The 21,308-nt window shown below is 35.4% G+C and overlaps 1 protein-coding gene across 1 annotated transcript; it reads left to right on the top strand.

The window, feature by feature from the left end:
- Positions 1-3,327: 3,327 nt before the first annotated feature.
- Positions 3,328-20,683, top strand: LOC143549730 (putative F-box/FBD/LRR-repeat protein At1g78760). Its single transcript, XM_077040563.1, has 3 exons — positions 3,328-4,353; positions 4,473-4,616; positions 20,342-20,683. Exons 1-3 carry the CDS (start codon positions 3,340-3,342, stop codon positions 20,681-20,683), a joined length of 1,500 nt encoding a protein of 499 aa, XP_076896678.1. The 5' UTR covers positions 3,328-3,339.
- Positions 20,684-21,308: the final 625 nt, after the last annotated feature.

Raw genomic sequence — 21,308 nt, forward strand, 5'->3', positions numbered from 1 at the left:
CTGATTCTATATTTGACCAGATCCGAACCCGGACTTGGTTATTGCTAATACCCGATTTTCCAATACGCAGTCATACCTGAACCCGATTCCATACTTGAACCCAGGTATTTGAAAAACCCGATTTGTGCACCTCTACTAGCAGCTCGTCCCCAGCCAGGGGCGCTGCCCCCGACCCTTGTCAAGGGGGCGTTGCCCCCTTGGAACCCCCAGGACTTAGGGACGAAGCCCCTAAGTACCATATAAGATCAAATAAGTGTGCACCCCCAACGACGGACCTACTTGGGGCGGGGAGGGGTCGTGCCCCCTGTGTTTTTGCTTATGATATTGTTTTAGACAGTCGTTGGTAGACGAAAAATGAAGCGAGGTTGAGTTGAAAACACTGGTAATTGGTAAAGAAATATGAGTGAGAAGATGATAGATTTATGAGGGTATTGAAGTAATTATGATACATATCCTATCTCTCAATATAAAAACCTGACAAAGGTTAATATCTATTATTTTAATACTTTTTTTAAAGTTGTTTTGTCTTCTATTGCCATCACACCTACTAGCATAAGTTACAAACTTCTTTTGGAAGGGAATTCTTTAATTCACTCAGTTAATATTAAGAAGATTTTATTATCTAATTAGTAGTTCATTTATACAAATCTTGTTGGGCATTAATTTCTTTTTTCATTGTGAGAAGAACAAATTGTTAATTCGTCATCATTTTCTTCTTACTCACACTAAAGTATGCCATTTTGTATTCTTTAAACATCGACCACGTACCTTCTATTGTTAAAGAAACAAATATTAAGTATTAAATTTATTAGAATTGATTTCACCCCCTCAATTCAAATGTTCAAGTTCCGACACTGTGCACCCTGCACCCGACTTATTTAGATTCGTATTACAATTAACTTGATTAACAAGTTAATCCTTAATTACATTAAAATCACTAGCATGAGGGGCAAAAGCAAGATATAGAGTTACTGGCATACATATTGGGGAACACAGAGGTGTTGAAGACGGTAACACAATCATTTGGGAAAACTTAGAGCATAAAAAAAGAAACACAAATGTTGTTGTGAAGAGATGGTTCAGCTTCGTCCCAAGGCTTCCAGGTGTTGTGAGGTCATTTTCATGGAAAGTGATTTAAGATTGGTGAAATTTGATGGTCATTGGTAAGTAGTTTTATCCAACATATTGTTTCAAGTGGATACAATTTATAAAATTCAACCTTTTGAACATACACCTTTTTAAATAGGGTTTTTATATGGAGTATGCTAAACGCTCTTCCCTTCCTTACTTGTCAGTTGTCATACCTTATTTTCTGAACTTTTAATTTCTTTAACAATATTATTTGACATATTAATCCTCTATAACATTATTTCTATGTTAAAACATTAATTATCACGTAACATTATATATTTTATTCTCAATAAAATTTGTGTAGTTTATTTCATAAATGCACTACTTTTTATTAACGAAAAATATGAAATTTCTTTAAAAAAATGCAAACTAGCTTTAAAAAGTATTTAAAAAAATAAAACAATTATAGAAAAAAACACCGTATTTTTAAATAATAAAAAATGTTTTTTTAATAAAAAAATATGTAGTTTGTTATTAAAAAATCATATTAAAAAAATATAAAAAAAGCATCTTATAAAATATGTTTTAAAAATAACAATAATAAAATATAACAAAATGACAAAAAAGAAATAACAAATGTTTGGATTGTATTAATGTAAAACTTTAGGGATCAAGTATGTTTAGTTAAAATGAGAGGGAGGGAGTACGCTTAGCAACACAATTTTTACATATATAATTAACCCTTCAGATTTACAAGGTTTACCATATCGACTTGTTTAGCTTTAGTAATTATTATAGCCCAAGCATGACCTTTTTACTTGAAAACTAAAAAATAACAATAAAAGTTACATTTGGTAGCACCCGTGGGTGTGCGAAAACTGAAAATTTGAAGTCCAATCCCTCATCTCATATGGAGGGTTTCACTCATTCTCAAGTTGCCCCTATGACATTTCAAATATTTTTGTGTTATATATACGTTTGTTAAAAATGAAAAAATATGAAGTTCAATCCGTCCATCTCAAATGGAGGATTTCATGTTAAGCTGCCGTGTGACGCAAGTGATGAATCTTGGATCCAACTATCTCAGATGGAGGATCTAATCATCTCTAACTTACACGTCACCGCTAACTTGGCATGCCATTAGATCAGTTTCTCTATAAAAAATAGAGGAATACCTAAAATTCATTAACACTCTTGTCAGACACTTAGAACCAACTTTATTTTGGTATAAGCTACTAGTTTGAAAAAAAAATCCATGTTTACTCAATGGTCCGAGTAGGTCAAACTCAAATACTTCATTTTCATGTTGTGTTAGTAAATGCTCTCAAATCAACTTGAGTTGTATTACAAACGAATTTTTACCAAACTAGTCCTCAAAATGTATTGTTTCAAGTTTTTTTTTTTGTTAAGCACTTAAGCATGAGCAATATTAAAAGTTTTTAAAAAAATTATTAAATTCATGTAAAAGCTTGTTTTTCTAATGTGGAAGCAATTGGTGAGTATGTGAAATGGTATGTTATCTATAATTGGAAATGGGTTAATTCGATGTTCATAAAAAGTCAAAAGAAGTCAACTCTTGGATCTTGGTCAAGTTGAAGGTCAACTGACTACTCTATGAAAGGAACGTCAAAAAATAGTCAACATGTGCATGGGTGTTCTGATCTTTACAAATTGCTAATATATACAATTAGCACATTAAATTTAACATATTTTTCCAATGGTCCTACCCGCACACTAATTATATTAATTGGTGTGCGTTACCCGCGCTTCATAGGGGGTGCCAGAACTTGAACCAAAAGATAAGCGACCCAAAAACTTAGTTCTAGTAATTAAAAGATGACATAAAAAATTAAATATTTAAACCAAGCTTTACATCCAAAATTTAATTTCAATTTTAACTTAATTATATGTTATCGTTTCAAACAACAATTTATCTAAATAACTTATGTCTTGGATAACAAAATCTAGCTCCAAAATTCTAAATGATTTTTAAATAAATTTATCGGTCCTTTATCATTTTCTTTAGCATCTTTTCATTAAATGTATTCTGTTTTATCGGTCCTTGAATTTATCATAAATCTAATATAATATTTCAAATTCCCAATCCTAATTCCCTAACTGATGTAATCTAACTGATGTTCTTTCCAGAGACGAATTTGATCAATCAGGTTAGAGCATTATATTGAATGTTTAGTATTAGTATTAAAATATCACAATTTTCATACTTTATTTTGGAACATTTGGGTTTGGTTTTTCAGGAAACAAACCATGAGTTCCATAAGTGAGGATGTAGATGATAGGCTTAGCACTTTGCATGAACACATTCGTTCATGCATACTCTCTCTAATGCCTACGAAATTTGCGGTACAAACTAGTATTTTATCGAAAAGATGGAGGTACAGTTGGACGTTGGTCACGAACTTTGACTTTGATGATAATATGCATGAAAACCCTAGTGGTTTAGATAGTTTGGTTGATCAGGCACTCATGCATTGCAAATCATCCCAAGTTAAAACCTTTCGATTACACGTATCCAATAAATGTTGGGTTCTAAAGTCAAGTGCATCAAGTTTGATTGATAAGGCAGTTTTGTTAAACGTTCATGAGCTTGACATACACGTTGTGAAGCTTGAGGTGCCTTTAAGCATGTTCACTTGCAAGACACTCACAAACTTAAGAATAAACTGTAGTGTCCATGATAAGAATATTTGGTTGTGGCCGTCTTCGGTCTACCTTCCTTGCCTGAAAACTCTTGATGTTGTTGTTTATAAGAACCCTTTTTGCAATGCATTCAAACTCATTTCTGGTTGCCCAATGCTTGAAAGTTTATCTTTGGAAGTAACGGAACGCGACGATGAAGAAAACTACATATTCAATATTCATACTTTGAAACGTCTGAAACTAACATTTTCATCGGTTATCACCAAAGTTATCAACAAAGTAGTTTTACATGTCCCTAAACTTGAATACCTATTCATTGGTGGAGTATTGTGCTCGTTTTATGTAATGGAGGATGTGGTGTCTTTGATTGAGGTATATGTTTCTTTTTGTAAGATACCATATGATCATTTGTGGGTTGAGCTTTTAAAGAGAATACATGGAGTTAAATCACTTTTGACTCGCAATGTAACTTCCCTTGTGGACATGAAGAACCCGTTCACTTCACGCTTGCCTTTATTTCCGAATATGAAGCAATTGAAGTTGAAAGGGCTTTGGCATTCTCAACTAGTCCTTCGACATCTTAGACGTACTCCGTGGCTGAAACATTTGAGTATTGAAAAGGTATATACTTTAGCTATTTTTAAAAAATTTTAATTCATGTACTTGTTTAACATCTTTTATATACACACACATGTACTTTAATGGGATTTTGTCTATCTTGTTTGGGTTGAAAACAAAAGATTGAAGGATATAGTTGGATTGATCCGAAGTTGGTTCGTGCTTTGAGAAGGCTTACAACCATCAAGTTTTCAAAATGCGAGGGGAAAACGTGTGATGTAAAGTTTCTGGAATACATTTTCGTGAATGTGAAGGCTATGAAGAAGGTAACAATCATATGGGAAAACTTAAGCAAAGAAGAAGAATTGCAGTTGTGTCACTGTGTGTCCAATTGCTTAAGGTTCCAAGGGCTTCCAGGAATTGTGAAATCCATTTTGTTGGAACCGAGTCTCCTCTTTTGGAACTATAACCATGCATTTACGATTGGTGGTTCCTGGTGTTTGGTATTTGGAGTTTGGAGTTTCATAATTATATTTAAATCATTGATCATTTGGGACTTCTTTATTTTATCTCCTTTTTCCTTAAATTCGGATTTTAGGCGTACACGCGACTACGGACTATCGGCCTAGTTTCTATTAATTTTATAGGGGAATTGCATATATCCTCTTTTTTTATTACTTTGTTAAGTTTTAATATGGTGTTTTATAATAACTAGATTGATACTTCTATATTATAAGGGATTTTTCATTAGAGTTTTTATATAAACAAAAAATCATGCACTTAAACAAATTACCATATACAATGAAATTATTTTAAGAGAACCAGGTTATTCTACAAAGCAATGAAATTACCATATGCAATGAAAACTATACATGAAAAATCATGCACATAAACAAATTACCATATACAATGAAATTATTTGAAGAGGGCCAAGTTATTCTATGTATAAAGAGGAATAAAAATGAGAAGGATAAGAATTTTTTTTTGTTTGGAATGACCAACTAAGTAACGTTGGGTACTCTGTATGCGGCACCCATTGGCTAAAGGTAGCCCGGGCCGGCCACGAGTCCGGACGGACGGAGCCCCTAACAGTCCACCTATCGAGGGATTCCCCAGATAAAACCCGACCCCCACGCCCGCCAAACGCCATGACAGCGAGGAGCCGGTAAAACCGGATGAGAAGAATTTGTAGCCACACAAAAAAACCCTTAAAAAATAAAAAAATCGTAACTCAAAATTTAATAAAAAAAACGAAAAAAAGTAAAAACACAAAAATGTTTCCACCGTTTTTCTCGTTCTCATAAAAAAAACACAAATGTAAATGAAAAAAATCGTTATATCCTTTTGTTTATCATTGTATTTTATGTCTATTTTCGTCATTAATTGTGTCTTTTTTGCTTAACATTGTGTTTTTTTTCTTTATATTTTGTTATAATACTCAACATTGTTCTATATTTTGTTCGACATTGTGTTATATTTTGCGATCTATTGTTTTTTTTAGTTATAGTTGTGTCTTTTATTCATTTTCGACATTGTGTCTTTGATATTGACATTGTGTCTTTCGTCAATTGTGTTTCATTTTTTTGTATTTTTTTAATATCTTTTTAACGGGAATGATGGCGGAAACATCTTAGTTTTTTATTTTTTTTTCTTTTTATATTTATATTTTGAGTTATGATTTTTTATTATTTTTTTGAATTTATTTTAAGGGTTATTTTTGTGTGGTCACAAATCCGTTTTACACTTCTCATTTTTGTCTCCATTTGTATTTTAACTTCACCCTACTTTAAGATAAGCATAATCATGTTTTACATTATATTTACAAGAGGTAGAGCATTCCCGATAACATTTCTATTTCCATCTCTATAATTACATTAAAAAACACAACTCTCTCCGTCCCTCTTCAAGTGTCATGGTTTGAAAAACACAAAGTTCAAGATAGATTGAATAATTGCTTTTTTTTTACTTACCAAATGATAATAATGCACTTGACATATATGAAAATGTCAATTATGTAAAAAAAGTTTTTTTTTGTTTATTATTAACTAAAGAAAATAAAATGATCCAATTACAATAGAGAGTCTGATAAGCGAGCAACAAGTTGTGCCGCCACCCCTTTTGAATGGCAAAACCGATCCTACTGAAAACAAAGCTATCGTTCTTCGGTATCATTGAGTTAATGTGCACGATCCACTGAACTCTTTTCGAAAACGTAGAAACATCGGGGGCAAGAGGCCAAATGTATCGAAAGCAAAAGGAATGAAGGCGTGTTGATTCTCAACACACGTCTTCTCGTGTTTAGCAATTTTCCCTAATTCTGCCTTTAGCACGGCCTGCCTAGCAACAAACCCACTGTCCCTAAGCCTGACAAGAGGGGACACCCCAGTAAGCTCCGCATAAGCATGCCCCCCCCCCCCTACAAACACAAGAATATCCATTGGTCAGAGATTATACCTTCCTTCACGCGGATCCGACAAGAAATTCACATGAACCTCTTTTTCTCTCGAGATGCATATTTTAACACATCACAAAGGATATCCCTGACCAAATCATGTCTATATTTAAACCCATCGAGTTCTTTGCAATGAACCGCATGTTCACCAAAATTATCTAAACTAACTTTTCAGCAGACTGGGCAGGGCTCATTAACTAGGAATAGGGGGATCATTAAACGATATTTTAGAATAGCCTGGTACTCCACTGCTAGCATATGCTATCCTAACTCTTCGATGGGGATGACAGTTAAAAAGTCTTGAGCATTAGGACCGTGAAGACTTTCTAATACCGCTCTCTAACGAGAGGACATGCCAAACTTTTCTCCTAAACTTTGGACGGTTTCACTATAAAGGGTACTCGATAAAGCATTTTGGGCTTTAGGGGGGCAGTGTTCTTAGTAGCGAACCCGCCAAGACAAGATCGGGAATAGAGTTGTGCAAACAAACCAACACACACCCGAAATCAGAATCTAACCCATGAACACCACAATCACACAAAATGTGGTCTTGTATCTTCCAAGATTGTGCTCTCGAGGCTACGAAAGCATATGTGGAAACTAGAGGTGCACAAATCGGTTTTTTTAAAAAAACCGGTTCGGTTAATAACCGGACCGGTTTTTCTTGGCCTGGAAAAAAACCGGTTTTTAAATAACCGGACCGGTTTATTAACCGGTTTTTTTGGTGCAAAACTCGGACCGGTCTAACCGGTTAGGACCGGTTAGAACCGGTTAATAACCGGTTTTTTTAATTAACCGGTTTTTTTTTTAAAATAACCGGTTAATAACCGGTTTTTTTTCATAATAACCGGTTTTAAAATTAACCGGTTTTTTCCATAACCGGTTCAGTAACCGGTTTTTTCTCTAGAACTTGTAACCGATATACGAACCGACGGTTACTAAACCGGTCAAACCGGTTTTTAAATAACCGGTTTTTGTAAAAACCGGTTTTCGGTTTAAACCGTTGAACCAGTTCACCAACCGGTTTTTTTGCCCATCTCTAGTGGAAACATCCTCAGCTGAATATAACCCTAAACCACCAATACGGATAGGGAGAAAGGCTAGTCTCCGTTGAAAATCTGCATAAAAAATGGACTTCCACATACCACAATATCCTCAATCGCTGCTTGAAGCCCTTTGTCAAAAATAGAGACAACTTTCTTAACAAACATAGGCTGACATGTTCTGAGTCCGAACAACAGTTTAGCCACCCCCTATACAGGAGCGAAGCAAGAAAACCTCACATTGAGGGTCACGCAGGCAAGTAAGACATATCATTAGGTCCACTGCTGTTGAAGCTCTAGTAATGGCCAAGCTACTGATAAAACCAGTGTCCCGGCAAACCGCGGCTCCAAGGAATTTTACCCTTAACTCGGGTCTTCTAATCCCGATAGAAAATAAACCTACTTTTTCCTATACCTCATTGCACGATGCCCAAAATACTTTGGTCCTTTTAATATTAAGCTCAAGCCCCAAACTTGGCTCCTTAGAAATAATAATATCCAAGGCTTTAGCCATTTCAATGGCATCTCCTATAATCGTGCCGTCATCTAAGTACCATGCATGGAAAACTAACTTGCAACCATCCCGTACCCGATGAATGAGTGGTGTAAAGCTAATGCAAAGAGAATGGGTCATAAAGGATCTCCTTGTTGAACCCCAATAGTTGACTGAATACAATCATCCCCTACATATAGCCTAGGCGATTGGCCATAAAGAAAATTAACCCATAGGGAAATAGATGGGCGCCAGACACGAACCTCTGCTGCAGGAGTCTGGTTCACCAGGTTGAAGCCATTAGAAGAATCTACTGTAAGCAAAGCCAATGACCCATCATAGTGGAACATCTTAAGAAATCTATTCGCGCTATGTATCACCGCCTCCGCTTCACCCGGGATCCTCACCCCGAATTAAAAATCACCAAGAGTTTTTTGTCATTTTTTCCCCAACACTCCTCATAGCTACTTTGGATACAAGCCTTCTCCAAATAGTTGAGGGTGGCAGAAGCCACAAACTCCGCCAAAGACTCAAGGCGTCTCCCCCAACCTTAAGTTAACCACCTTAGTGATAGCTTTAAGCAACTCCACGGCAATAGCGGATCCTTCCACACATAGGGCATCCAAAATATGTTAGGCCCTCAGCCCATCTCTCCCACAAGAAGTTCCTTTAGGAAAATATATAATACACCCAAGGACATTTTCAACGTCTACAATGAAAGGGGGCTCCGAGAGTAAGGCCCCAAGCAAGGCGGGTGGGGGGAAAGATGGGATGCTTATCAAGCAATGCTTTCATAGTAGCGTCACCAATAGGAGAAACAAACGAAGTGCACAAAATTTTAACCGTGATCGTGAAGTGTCTGTCTGCAACCCCTCGAATGAGGCATCATCGGCACTTTAGCCCATATCCATCGGTTGTTAAAGAGAAATTGGATATGATCAACACATCCTCTTACATCACCCCGAGTTTCCAGGGCCAACCGAATAGAATAGCATTGTAAAGGATGGACGGTGGAAGACGGGTTGCAGCCGACGACCATACCACGAGCAAAAACTGATAGTTGCAAGCTGTTATACTCCAATTCATTTTGGGGTTTTGATCGCGGCCTGATATAGAGGGTGAGGACGAGTGTAATTGCATTTTAACAATCTTTACATAGTATTAATAATATGCCAACGACGAATTTCTTTAATATGTTAATACGTATCAATTTCGGATCCTATAACATAATTACCGCGTCGGTGTTAACGTATATGGTAGGAGGAGTAATAACCATGATTCGATTTCCAAAATTATTACGAGAATTATGGTCCAAGATTAAAAACAGGTATACGGGTAGCACTGGGTAAACGGGTCTGTTTATGGATTCTTGGATCATGATATAATAAATTGAATACTAGTCCCTGCATTTTGGGTGTGGATACAAATAGGATTGAAGTTTGGTCTAGGGTGTAAATGGTATATAAATGAAAGTTATATATATATGAATTAAATATAAATAAACAATTAATAATGATAAAAATGATAACTCAATAGACGCGATATGTTGATAAAATTTCCCGAATAATAAACGGGTCGGGTAATGAATACAAAATATTAAATGGGCGAAACCGAGTTGTTACAGTCTCCCCTACTTTAGGGAATTTCGTCCCGAAATTAAATAATACTATAACACCATTAAATTCTTAGAAAGAGAAAATTTTTACATATATAACTTAAAAATTTATCGTAACACGGAATTTTGAATAGTTAAAACAACGCTCCAAATGAAATCCGATAAGGATACTTATATATGGGATGTACCAGCGGCGTATCCACCATCTCCTTATCATCTCTACATTTGTACCGTTATCTCAACTACTTTCTATTCTATATTATGACACACAATTATACGCAATATGATTTCCATGCGAGGACTTCGATAATTATGTAGGCCCCCATAATTACTTAGGTCGTCGGATGGTCCACGTAACTCGTCCCATCGTGTGGTTTACAAAATACTTGAAAGGCATGATTTTGTGAGAAAAGTTATTAATTTATTTGAGGAAAGTGTTAACATATTATAAGACCATTGGGAGTGGATTTATTATAAGTGTAAAATCTCAAGATTTTATAAACTATTTCTAATAACGCAATTTATGTGAACCTTCAAATTTGATTAAAGAAATTAGTAAAAATTTTAAAATAACTTAAAAGTTAAGAGAAACGGAAACATTTAAGTTGGGATATATGATGCGTCGACAAGATCGATTGTGAAGGAAGAGAGTGGGGATACGAGCCAACTAACAAATTTACGTGAACTTACCAAAACTTCTATGATTGCAAGGATAACATCAACAAAAGTTTATGAAGGAATTAATTGATAGACGAATAATAACCTGTGAATTTTTTTTTTAAATATTGCAACATTCGAGGTAGAATTCATAAGATCGAGAGCATAAATTTGAACAAGATTAAACGAAGACTTTGAGGGGTTTAGTTTAGTTAAATTAGAAACTCATGAAATTTAAAAAAGAACTTTATACAACATTGAAATGTCGCAATCGTGTATTTAAGATGAGGTAAATTAAAATATTAAAGTACTGGTAGTAGTAATTGAGAATGCAAAAATATTAATGCAAAAAATTTATGTATACAAACAAACTGTAAATAGATGAAGTTGGGAAGCGGATATTCACGAATCATCGCAGGTTTTCGACAACAATCGTGCAAATGTCATTAGATAATAGTGAAAATTAATAATAAAATTCCAATTAAATCACTATGGGAATTCTATGAAATAGGGTTTTTTTTAATAATTAAAATTAATTTAAATAATGGAAAATAAAATCCATAGCGAAAATAATTTTGTTTAAATGAGGACAAGTTCAGTTAATAATTAAACTATAACAATTCAGTTTCAACGATAAAACTTTACAAGATGAAAGGTAACTTGTAATGCACGAGATCAATAAATACGCGACGTACAAAAATGTTAAAAATCAAATGTGAGAGTAGAAATTGACACGTTGTCAATAATTTAATAAGCAAACAAGGTAAATGAGAAAATACAAATTGAATAATATGGTCAACTAATAATTGACTGCCGAAATTGTATCTTTTATAACTGGAAAAAAAAATTTGTTTCGACTTATGAGAATATAAATATTTTGATTAGTTGACGAAACGTTAATGAACCAAATCCTACAATTTTGATCAACGTATAGATAAATACGACAACCAACGATGTTGACCTTTGGAAAGATAAGAAAATTTTTATTGTATGCGAAAAAGATACTTAAAATGATGGATTTTCCAAGTTGGGTTTGTTTAAAAATAACTAATGTAGACAAATAATCGTTTAAGTAATAATTGAATACAAAATACGTTTAGACGAAAATGATGTCGACGAAAAAAAATTTTCTTTGTGAAAAGATAACTACGATTGGTTTAATTCAAAACACCTTTTTTTATTGAGCTTATGAAACTTAAATAATTGAGATCGAATGATTCCTACAATTTTGATCAACATATAGATAAATACGACAACCAACGATGTTGACCTTTGGAAAGATAAGAAAAATTTTATTGTATGCGAAAAAGATACTTAAAATGATGGATTTTCCAAGTTGGGTTTGTTCAAAAATAACAAATTTAGACAAATAATCGTTTAAGGTATAACTGAATACAAAATACGTTTAGACGAAAATGATGAAGATGAAAAAAAATCTTCTTTATGAAAAGATAACTACGATTGGTTTAATTCAAAACACCTTTTTTTATTGAGCTTATTGAAACTTAAATAATTGAGATCGAATGATTTGGGGTACCTCGAATAGGTTTGTGAAAACGAGGTTTGACTAAGGTAAGCTTGATGAAATTAAGTCTTGCAGGTCTAGAATCGAGTAAGCGAGAACAACCTTGTTACATGAAGAAAGCCTGAAAGGCATAGAGTTGGTTGTTTAAGCTAAATGAGCATGGGTAGTATGGTACGATGCCGGTATAATTTGAACTCGGCGTGAATGAGTAAAGAACAATGTGTTGCGTAGGTGATTAGGGTCTCCATAATTGTTGAAGGCACGTGTAGCAGGTGTATAAAGCTAAGTCGACGGCATAGACCGTTGTGGGATGTCTTTGTGTCGTAGGCAGCGTAACGACAAGTGTTAACGGGATAACCATAACTGTTATAGTGAGTGTAAGAATAACACAAGAATTGAGTTGGATGACGAAAGTCGCGAATAAGACGTAACGAGCGTATTCCGGTGTAAGGTTTCTTGTTTGGGACACTATGATTTCGTTGAGATTGATGATTGGTTTACTTAATAACCTAAACTCGATTATTAAGCTTGCGTTTGTTATTATCGTTGTTATGAGGGTGAGTAACGGTAAATGAATCGAAATTTCTCTAAAAGAAATTAGTGAACAAAATTAAATTGATTGCATTAGTGTTTTGAGTTAGAATTTTTACCCTAGAGATTGTAGGAGCTATCTCTTTGACAGTACTTGTGGTCATAAAGCGGGTGTAGGGAATATATGACTTGTATTGTTTGATGTAGAAATCATTCTATAATCATGTAAATTGAGATTAAATGAGTATAAATAATAAGTTGTGTAAATTTCTTATTAGTTATTAAAGAAAAAGTGAAATTCGACATAAGTTGTGCTAGCGTTAATCATGACTTAAGGATAAGTCAGAATTTAAATGTGGTCATCTATTCGATAATTCGTTAAGTAGGTGATATAATCAATGAGATGATTTGATATGATATGTTATCGAAGCATAACAAATTAAAATGTTAATACTTAAAATTTGAGGGTGATAACTGAGATGTAATTGATAGTTACTGGGGGTATTGAGTTACTTGTGATAAGTTCGTTAATTGATAACGTGATAATCGTGAACATGAGAGATATTGTTTAAATATTAAGGTATTTAATAATACTTTTATTATATTTGATAGCCTGATGATGTTATAATATGCGTATGAGAAAATAGCTATTAATTGCTCTTGATAATTTGTGAATGTGATAATATGAGTGCGAGATGACCGATTAGATAATTAAATAGTAAATTGTTTAGATGAATTTGTGATAACAGAGTCCCAGTGAGTAAATGATTTGTGCTTCATCATGGGAATGAAAATATTTGTGAGTATGTGAATGAATTGAATCAATAAGTCTTGGTTCAATGTAATTGAATAATTAAATAATTGAGTCAAGTCGTAACTTGTTTCAAATAGAATAAAATACATAAACAAATAATAAATAACGTAAGTTTCTCGATATATTGGGTTGCCCATAAGCTTATTCATGATATTTTGTTGGTCCATGAGTGTTACGTGCCGTTTTAACCGACCAAACTAAATAACGAATGACAAAAGTAAGTATAAGTAGTTGAAGTATCTCATGTATCACCTCGCGTGATAATGCTCCAACCAAATATTGTAAATATAATAATTGTGAAAATGAATAGTTGGCGTGTCCATGGCGTCCCATGGATTTTTCACCCGACCAGACATTTAAAAAGTAATAAAATAATAACAATAAAACCCAATGGAAAAAAAATGTAACCGTTAACTGATTACGATAAACACTAAAATAGGTAAAAACAAAACTTAGGAAATCCTAAAAGAAATTCCCGTCAAAAAAAACAACCAACAAAAATTTAAATGTAAATATATATCTTGGGAATGAGGTATTGCGTCGGAGTTATAAAAATATTTTGAGGATGAGACACGGTCTCGGAGTAATAAAATATTTTGAGAGTGAAGCATAGCTTCGGAGTTGTGTGTGTACATGACAATAAAATAAACAATTAGCTAAGAAGCTAAATAAGTATTTAATCTAACAAGTAATTACGTAAGCTGTAAATAACCAAATAGAACACATTAGGTAAACAAATAAGCATGTATGGGGTTCCTAAGCATGTTACTAAGGCACCACTAACGACCTATCTTAAACCTTTGGCTCTGATACCAATCTGTCACAACCCAACCTACGGCGGAAATGCCGCGGCGCGAACTGATTGCCACAGCTCACAAGGTACTATCATGCAATTGTAAAGCGACAATATCTAATTAATTTATTAATTGTCAACGAACATTTAAGTGCAACAAAAATAGAGAAAATTACAATACAAAACCAACTATTCTTGTTTATGTTTAACATCCTAAGGTCATCTCTACGTGAGCTTCAGTTCGATAAGCAATCCAATCTATAACCTGCAAATGCGTACAAAATATATATATTTGTCAACAACACATGTTGAGTGAGTAGATTCACCAATTTTGACACAAACAAAATGATAATATATAATGATATAAATAATATAGTAAAAATAAGAAAAATCGTTATCTGTGAGTATAAACAATGAAAGTGTTAAGCAAGTAATGAATGTCGGTGAAACCATTGCCAATGGATCGGGCTCCGGCCACTACGACGGTTGTATGATCATACTATAATGAGATTATGTTGGACCTTTCCGAATACGATTCAAGTAAGCAAGTAAGCAAATAGCAAGTAACAGACAAACATTCAATTGATACACAGCACAAAGATCACACTTTGCGTTTGAGAAATAATAAGGTAAATAATCTGATAAATGGTACGCAAGTGTCCCCAAAACATTTGAAAACAAGTAAAATAAAGGAGTGATTACTCACCTGATCAGGTGAACGAAATACAAATGAGGATGAAGAGAAAAGTAAACCCTTCGAGATATACCGTCAAGAAATTCCCAGTAATATAATACTAAATAAATTATAAAGATATAACATGTATAATGAATTTAGGATTTCAATATGATTTGAGATATGATTAGGATTAGTATATTATTGATTGAACGATATTGGGATATATATATATATAATTAGATAAAAATAATTTAATTAAATATGAGATACACTTGTAATATTTGAATAAATACAATCCAATATTTAAATATTTAATATATAATCATAATATATAAGTATGAAAATTATTAAATAAGTTAAATAATTATAATAATTATTATATTTAGGCAAATATGTATTTTAAGTTCCTACCAAAAGTAAGTTTATAAACGATTGATAAATGTATACTTAACATGTTTATTGCTTTTATACTTTTCTATTTAAAAAAATATACATACATAAATACATATATATATATATATATATATATATATATACTAATGATTCAAAAAGTTGTTCACAAGTAATGTCAAGCTAGACGTGGCGGATTCGCAAAAATAAAGTTTATTTGGTAATTATATTGATTATAAGGATTTAATTAGAAATTAATTATAAAAAAAATAACATATAAAAGAAAAAACGCACTGGCCAGGGCTCGAACCCCCGCCTGGCCGGCTCATAGGTGTTTAACACCCAAACAACCAACCAACTGAGCTGACTGATCAGATGGTTACAGGATAAGAAAAATTAATTAAATACAATGGCCCAGATTAACCCCCAATTCATAAGAACCCTAACTCAAGAAATCGTTCGATCCGTTATGTTACACTTTAATTGATGTTAGGGCTTTTGATAAGCACGATTACGCGAATCATAATCATATAAATATTACCTAGTATTATAAAGGATGGACGGTGGAAGACGGGTTGCAGCCGACGACCATACCACGAACAAAAACTGATAGTTTCAAGCTGTTATACTCCAATTCGTTTTGGTGTTTTGATCGCGGCCTGATGTAGAGGGTGAGGACGAGTGTATGCATTTTAACAATTTTACATAGTGTTAATAATATGCCAACGACGAATTTCTTTAATATGTTAATATGTATCAATTTCGGATCCTATAACATAATTACCGCGTCGGTGTGAACGTATATGGTAGGAGGAGTAATAACCATGATTCAATTTCCAAAATTATTACGAGAATTATTGTCCAAGATTCAAAACGGGTATACGGGTAGCACTGGGTAAACGGGTCTGTTTATGGATTCGTGGATCATGATATAATAAATTGAAATCTAGTCCCTGCATTTTGGGTGTGGATACGAAATAGGATTGAAGTTTGGTCTAGGGTGTAAATAGTATATAAATGAAAGTTATATATATATATAGGAATTAAATATAAATAAACAATTAATAATGATAAAAATGATAACTCAATAGACGCGATATGTTGATAAAATTTCCCGAATAATAAACGGGTCGGGTAATGAATACAAAATATTAAATGGGCGAAACCGAGTTGTTACACTATGTATCCTTAATTTTTTGAGTGTCTTACACATGAACACGCTTAATGGCAATGCGAGCTTGATAACTTGTATATCAAGCTCTTTCACATTTAACTTGACCCCTTCATTAATCCAATCTGATACAGTCGAGCTCTGAACAAATTTTGAAAAGTGTAACCGGAATTAGATTAAGTTGGGATGTCTTGCAAAGCTTCATTATCCAATCCAAAAATTTTCGGAATACATCCAATGGTACCTACACAGTTTCGATAAAACGCTTGTTCGCACAACATATTTAGTAGGCATTAGCGAGAGTATGTGTGAGACAATCTCTCTGAACTCAATACTAGGCTTCCAAAAAATCTAACAAACAAAAAGGCTAAAATAAATATATTTAACATTAAACAGTCTGAATATTTGATTTTGGGTTTGGGATTTTATAGAGGTAGGGTAGTAAAAAGACCCAAATATCCTTAAAAGATCATCCGTGGGTCGTCTAGGACTTCCTCAAAAGTCACCCGCGGAACATCCTCATCACCTGCATAACCCAAAAGTCAGAGAAAGATTAAGAATAAACTCCAGAGACTATCTGCGGGTTCATCAGGATGTCCTCAGAAGTCATCCGCAAGGTATTCCTATCACGCGCAAAGATGACTAGAGGGTGACGTCAGAGAATGTAAGGCCCCATACCCGGTAGCCCTACTTTAGCGTCGGATTTACTCATAAACACAGTTCTTACAATCAGAGTTAATTAAAACTTTCGCGGAAACGTCAACTTAAATGATTCATTACAAAACATTAAATCTTTTCTTTGATACCATAACACAAAACATTATATTTAAACATCTTTACTTCTATCTTCGCATGCCAGCCGTTCAATCCAAGCCATGTGCCGTCCTCATGCTAATGCTATAGTCAGCTCACCTGCGTGCATACTAAAAGTCAGCTACGCTGAGTGAGTTCTAGTTAATCAAGCAACTTGTCATACAACCACTACATACAACATATACGTATCCGAAGACACGTAGTCCACTATCAAACCTGCTCACCTTACCACTTAGCCTCTTATTTACACCTACCACTTTGCCACTTTAATAACGTATAACGTTATGCCACTTTGCCACTTTAATAACGTAGTCACGTATAGGCTTACCCTACCACGTACTATCGTCATGCCACTATCACTCTTACTAGACTCTTGCCACTTCTAACACATTCTACCTCTACTTGTCTACAACACGCTTCATATCATTTACATAATAAGCAAGTCACATCATAGCATTCATACACACTAAAAACCACTTGGTACTCACTATCCTTGGCGATACGTGCAATATCCGAAGATCGTTCATGTATCGACAAACATTATATAATAGCTACCTCGTATAACATCTATAGCATACACTTACCACTTAAGGTAAGTGTATTCACACTTCCATCGAGTATGCACACAGCCCCGAAAACATAACAAGGAAATGGGGTTAGAAACTCACCTGAACTCGGTTAACAGTTACTCCTTCCTTAGCTGAGCATGACTAACTGTATAACAATTACACATATCAATTAACTATTACTATCCATATCACGTTTCTAATCTATTTACAACCCTCAATGAACGGGGGTTCGGGGGCAGCGCCCTCAGCGGGGTTCTAGGGGCGGCAGCCCGTAGCAGGGTCCAAGGGGCATAGCCACTGGCTGGGGTCGAGCTCTAAAAAATTTATTTCTATTAACTGTCTTATCACGTTTTCCACTAGGATTTGAAATTATTATTTTATTCACCATCTCATTCTCTATAACGAATTAAGTGTAATTCGTTATCAGATCACACTCTAATTCGCTATCCAGATCACATTCTGATTCATTATCCATTCTTAGTTGATTCGTTAATCTAGTTCGTCATCTTCCATAACGAATTGGGCCTTAACGAAACAGTCCCTCTAACAAATCGCCCATCTAATTCTTTATCTTCTCTAACGAACTGACAATAACGAATCAAGGTTAATTCGTTACCTTTTCCCCTAACGAAAGAGACATGAACAAGAGCTAATTCGTTACGCTCCCTCAGGCGAACTAGTTAGCGAATCACCTCTGGTTTGTTAGTCTTCCGTTAGCGAACTAGGGTTAGGTCAGGGAATGTCAGAACATTCCCTGACTTACCTCGTATTAACTTTTCCGGCGCCGCCGCCAGAAAGCCGCCGGAAAACCGCGGGTTCACCGGAAAAACGTATTCTAGCACCGTTTTCACCGTTTTTTCGTCCCGTTCGATCCAGATCTGAGCTAGGGTGACCCCCTAAGCTCATCATAGGTTCGGTTTATACCCGATTCCACCGGATCTCTTGACTTTAACGGTTTAACGGTGTCGGCTCCTCGTTTCGCAACTAGATCTAGCAGTTTTGGACCTCTACAATATCATACTAACATTACCTCGGGTCAGAACTCAGTTCTCGTTCTTCTTCTTCTTGGTTTCGGCTTAGAGAGAGAGAGTAAGATGAGAGAGAGAGCTAAGTGTGTGTTTTGGTGGTGTATGGAGTATGAGAAATGAATGATAATTGGTGATTTAAGGTTTATATAATTATGGATCATGGGCTTAGGCCCATGGTCCTTCCCTCTTTCCTTCATAACCCAAGTCCATAACCCATATCCATTACCCAACACTAGCCCGACCCATACCAACTCCTACTCTATTTATTTATTTCCCGATAACCCGAGTAAACTTTCCCTCTATTATTAAATAATATAATTAATATTATTTTGGAAATTTCGGGATGTTACAGAGAATCAGCTGTAACTAACTTCTTTCTAGAAGATTTACGAAGATATTTCCTTGGAAAGCACGTGATGTAACAGCCAATTAGAAAAGGACAGCTGGCGAGGTTGTTATAACCGTGCACATGGCCACCTAGCTCGTCCTATCACAGGTGGACATGTGTCCAGGTTGTTACAAAGGCATCTTCTAGAAGGGGATAGCTGTACCAAGAATATTCCTTAACCATTCGGATATAAATACCTTCGTCATCACCACAAGGTATTCATTCACACCTCACTCATCACTCTAAATACTTCAAGTACTTTTCTCTCCTTAAGAACGATACTTATTCTGACACCGGAGGGTGGTTACGGGAATATTCCCCCCCCCCTATTGTCCTTCCCGTAACGAGCTCACGATGGTTCTTTTGCAGGTTTCCGTCATCGGACTTATAAGGTTGAGCTCATACAATCAAGTTGTCATTTATCTGACTCGTATTATGTGAATTTATCGGTCTAATCTCTTAGGGTTTGGATCCGTGTTTCTTCATTGGCGCCATCCGTGCTTATGCTAGAATTGTAAGAATATTTTATTGTTTTGAACGGTATGAGTCAATCTATTAAAAGGCCGACGGAAACTACAACGATAACCAGGCGTTCTGCTGGAGTCACAACGCCTGGAGGTCCAACTCCCAGTGATATCGGACATGTGACGGTTTAAACTCGTCGGGAGTGTAGGGAACCGGATCTGGTACACAGATTGGAATTTCTCTTTCAGCGAGATCCCGTCATCTAGAATATCAGACCTGAGGGAGTCCAGTCTCTCGAGGAATGGTTGCAACTGCAACAAGAGAAGGTCATAGATGAGTATGAACGCATGCTTCGTTAAGAGCGAATACGTGCAAGGACTTTGGTTTATGATGAAGTTCCGCTTAGATCTCCATCTCCTCCTTCGACAATCAGACGGATTCATATGCGAGAAATCGTCAGAACCGAGGTATTTTCTGACGAAGAGACGTATGAAGGAATTCGTGACAGAGGTCATCCAGTTATGCGGGGTACTACCCGCAGAACTGCGTATGATCAGAGTCATGCTTCCAGAAGAAGAGATCTTGCGCATCGTCATGATGATTTAGTTTCTTTAATGGTGATAGTCAGGTCCATGGAAGAGAAGGAACTAGTCGCCCGCGTGCGATGGTTCGACATACGGAATACTGTAGCGATGCGGAAGAAGGTTACATGAAGTCGTATCGTCCCGCGGCATTTGCTGAGAAGTCAAATTTCCTCCAATGTATCGCTAAAGCTCCATTCCCGGTCAACGTGAAGATCCCTACCAACTTAGGGAAATATAACAGAATGTCTGATCCGAGCGACCACTTACTCAATATTGTTGCGGTAGGAGGAGTCAGTGGTTGGACTCTTCCCTATTGGTGCCACATGTTCGCGTTAACATTGACAATGGCGGCTCGTGAATGGTTCGAAAAATTACCGGATGGATAGATCAAGATTTGGGACGATTCGGTAGTTAAGTTCTCCCAGCATTTCAGTCAACAAAAGAAGCACATGCGAGATCCGTATGAAATTTTAGACGTCGTTAGACATGATAACGAGCCTATTAAATATTTCATTTCTCTGTTTAACAATGAGAGTCTAAACATTGGTGGTATTAGTGAGGACATGTTGTGTTGTGCTTTCCGTAAAAATGTGCAGAGTGGAGCTTTGATCAGATGCTTAATGGGGAGAGATGGAATGCCCAAGACGAGGGATGAAATTATGTCTGCAGCAAAAACTTTTGCCATAACAGAAAAAACTTTGGGTTCTGAAAGCCCTAAACAAACAACTAAGGTGGAGTACAAAAATACGCGGATGAACAAACCAACTAGAGGTTCAATTTGGTCTAGACTTCAACCATCCGCGGAGGTTTCAAAGCAATCAGATGCAAGAACATTAATTGGTAACAAAAGTAAATATCGGAATTTCAAACAAAATAGCAACAATTGGACACCATCCACAAAGACTCCCTCGAATATTTTAACCAAAGAAAATGTGAATTTCAAAAAACCACAACCACTCATGAAGTGAACACATCTCAAACCTAAAAAACATTGCATGTTTCATGACGACA

Source organism: Bidens hawaiensis, unplaced genomic scaffold (assembly GCF_021521415.1).
Source record: "Bidens hawaiensis isolate Kalapana, Puna unplaced genomic scaffold, B.hawaiensis_p1.1 tig00015764_1, whole genome shotgun sequence".
Taxonomy (NCBI): Eukaryota; Viridiplantae; Streptophyta; class Magnoliopsida; order Asterales; family Asteraceae; genus Bidens; species Bidens hawaiensis.

Coding starts and splice junctions, on each gene's coding strand:
- LOC143549730 (XM_077040563.1), top strand. CDS start 3,340: ATGAGTTCCATAAGTGAGGATGTAGATGATAGGCTTAGCACTTTGCAT. Junction 4,354..4,472: donor AACATTTGAGTATTGAAAAG/GTATATACTTTA, acceptor TGAAAACAAAAG/ATTGAAGGATATAGTTGGAT. Junction 4,617..20,341: donor ATGTGAAGGCTATGAAGAAG/GTAACAATCATA, acceptor GGTGATAGTCAG/GTCCATGGAAGAGAAGGAAC.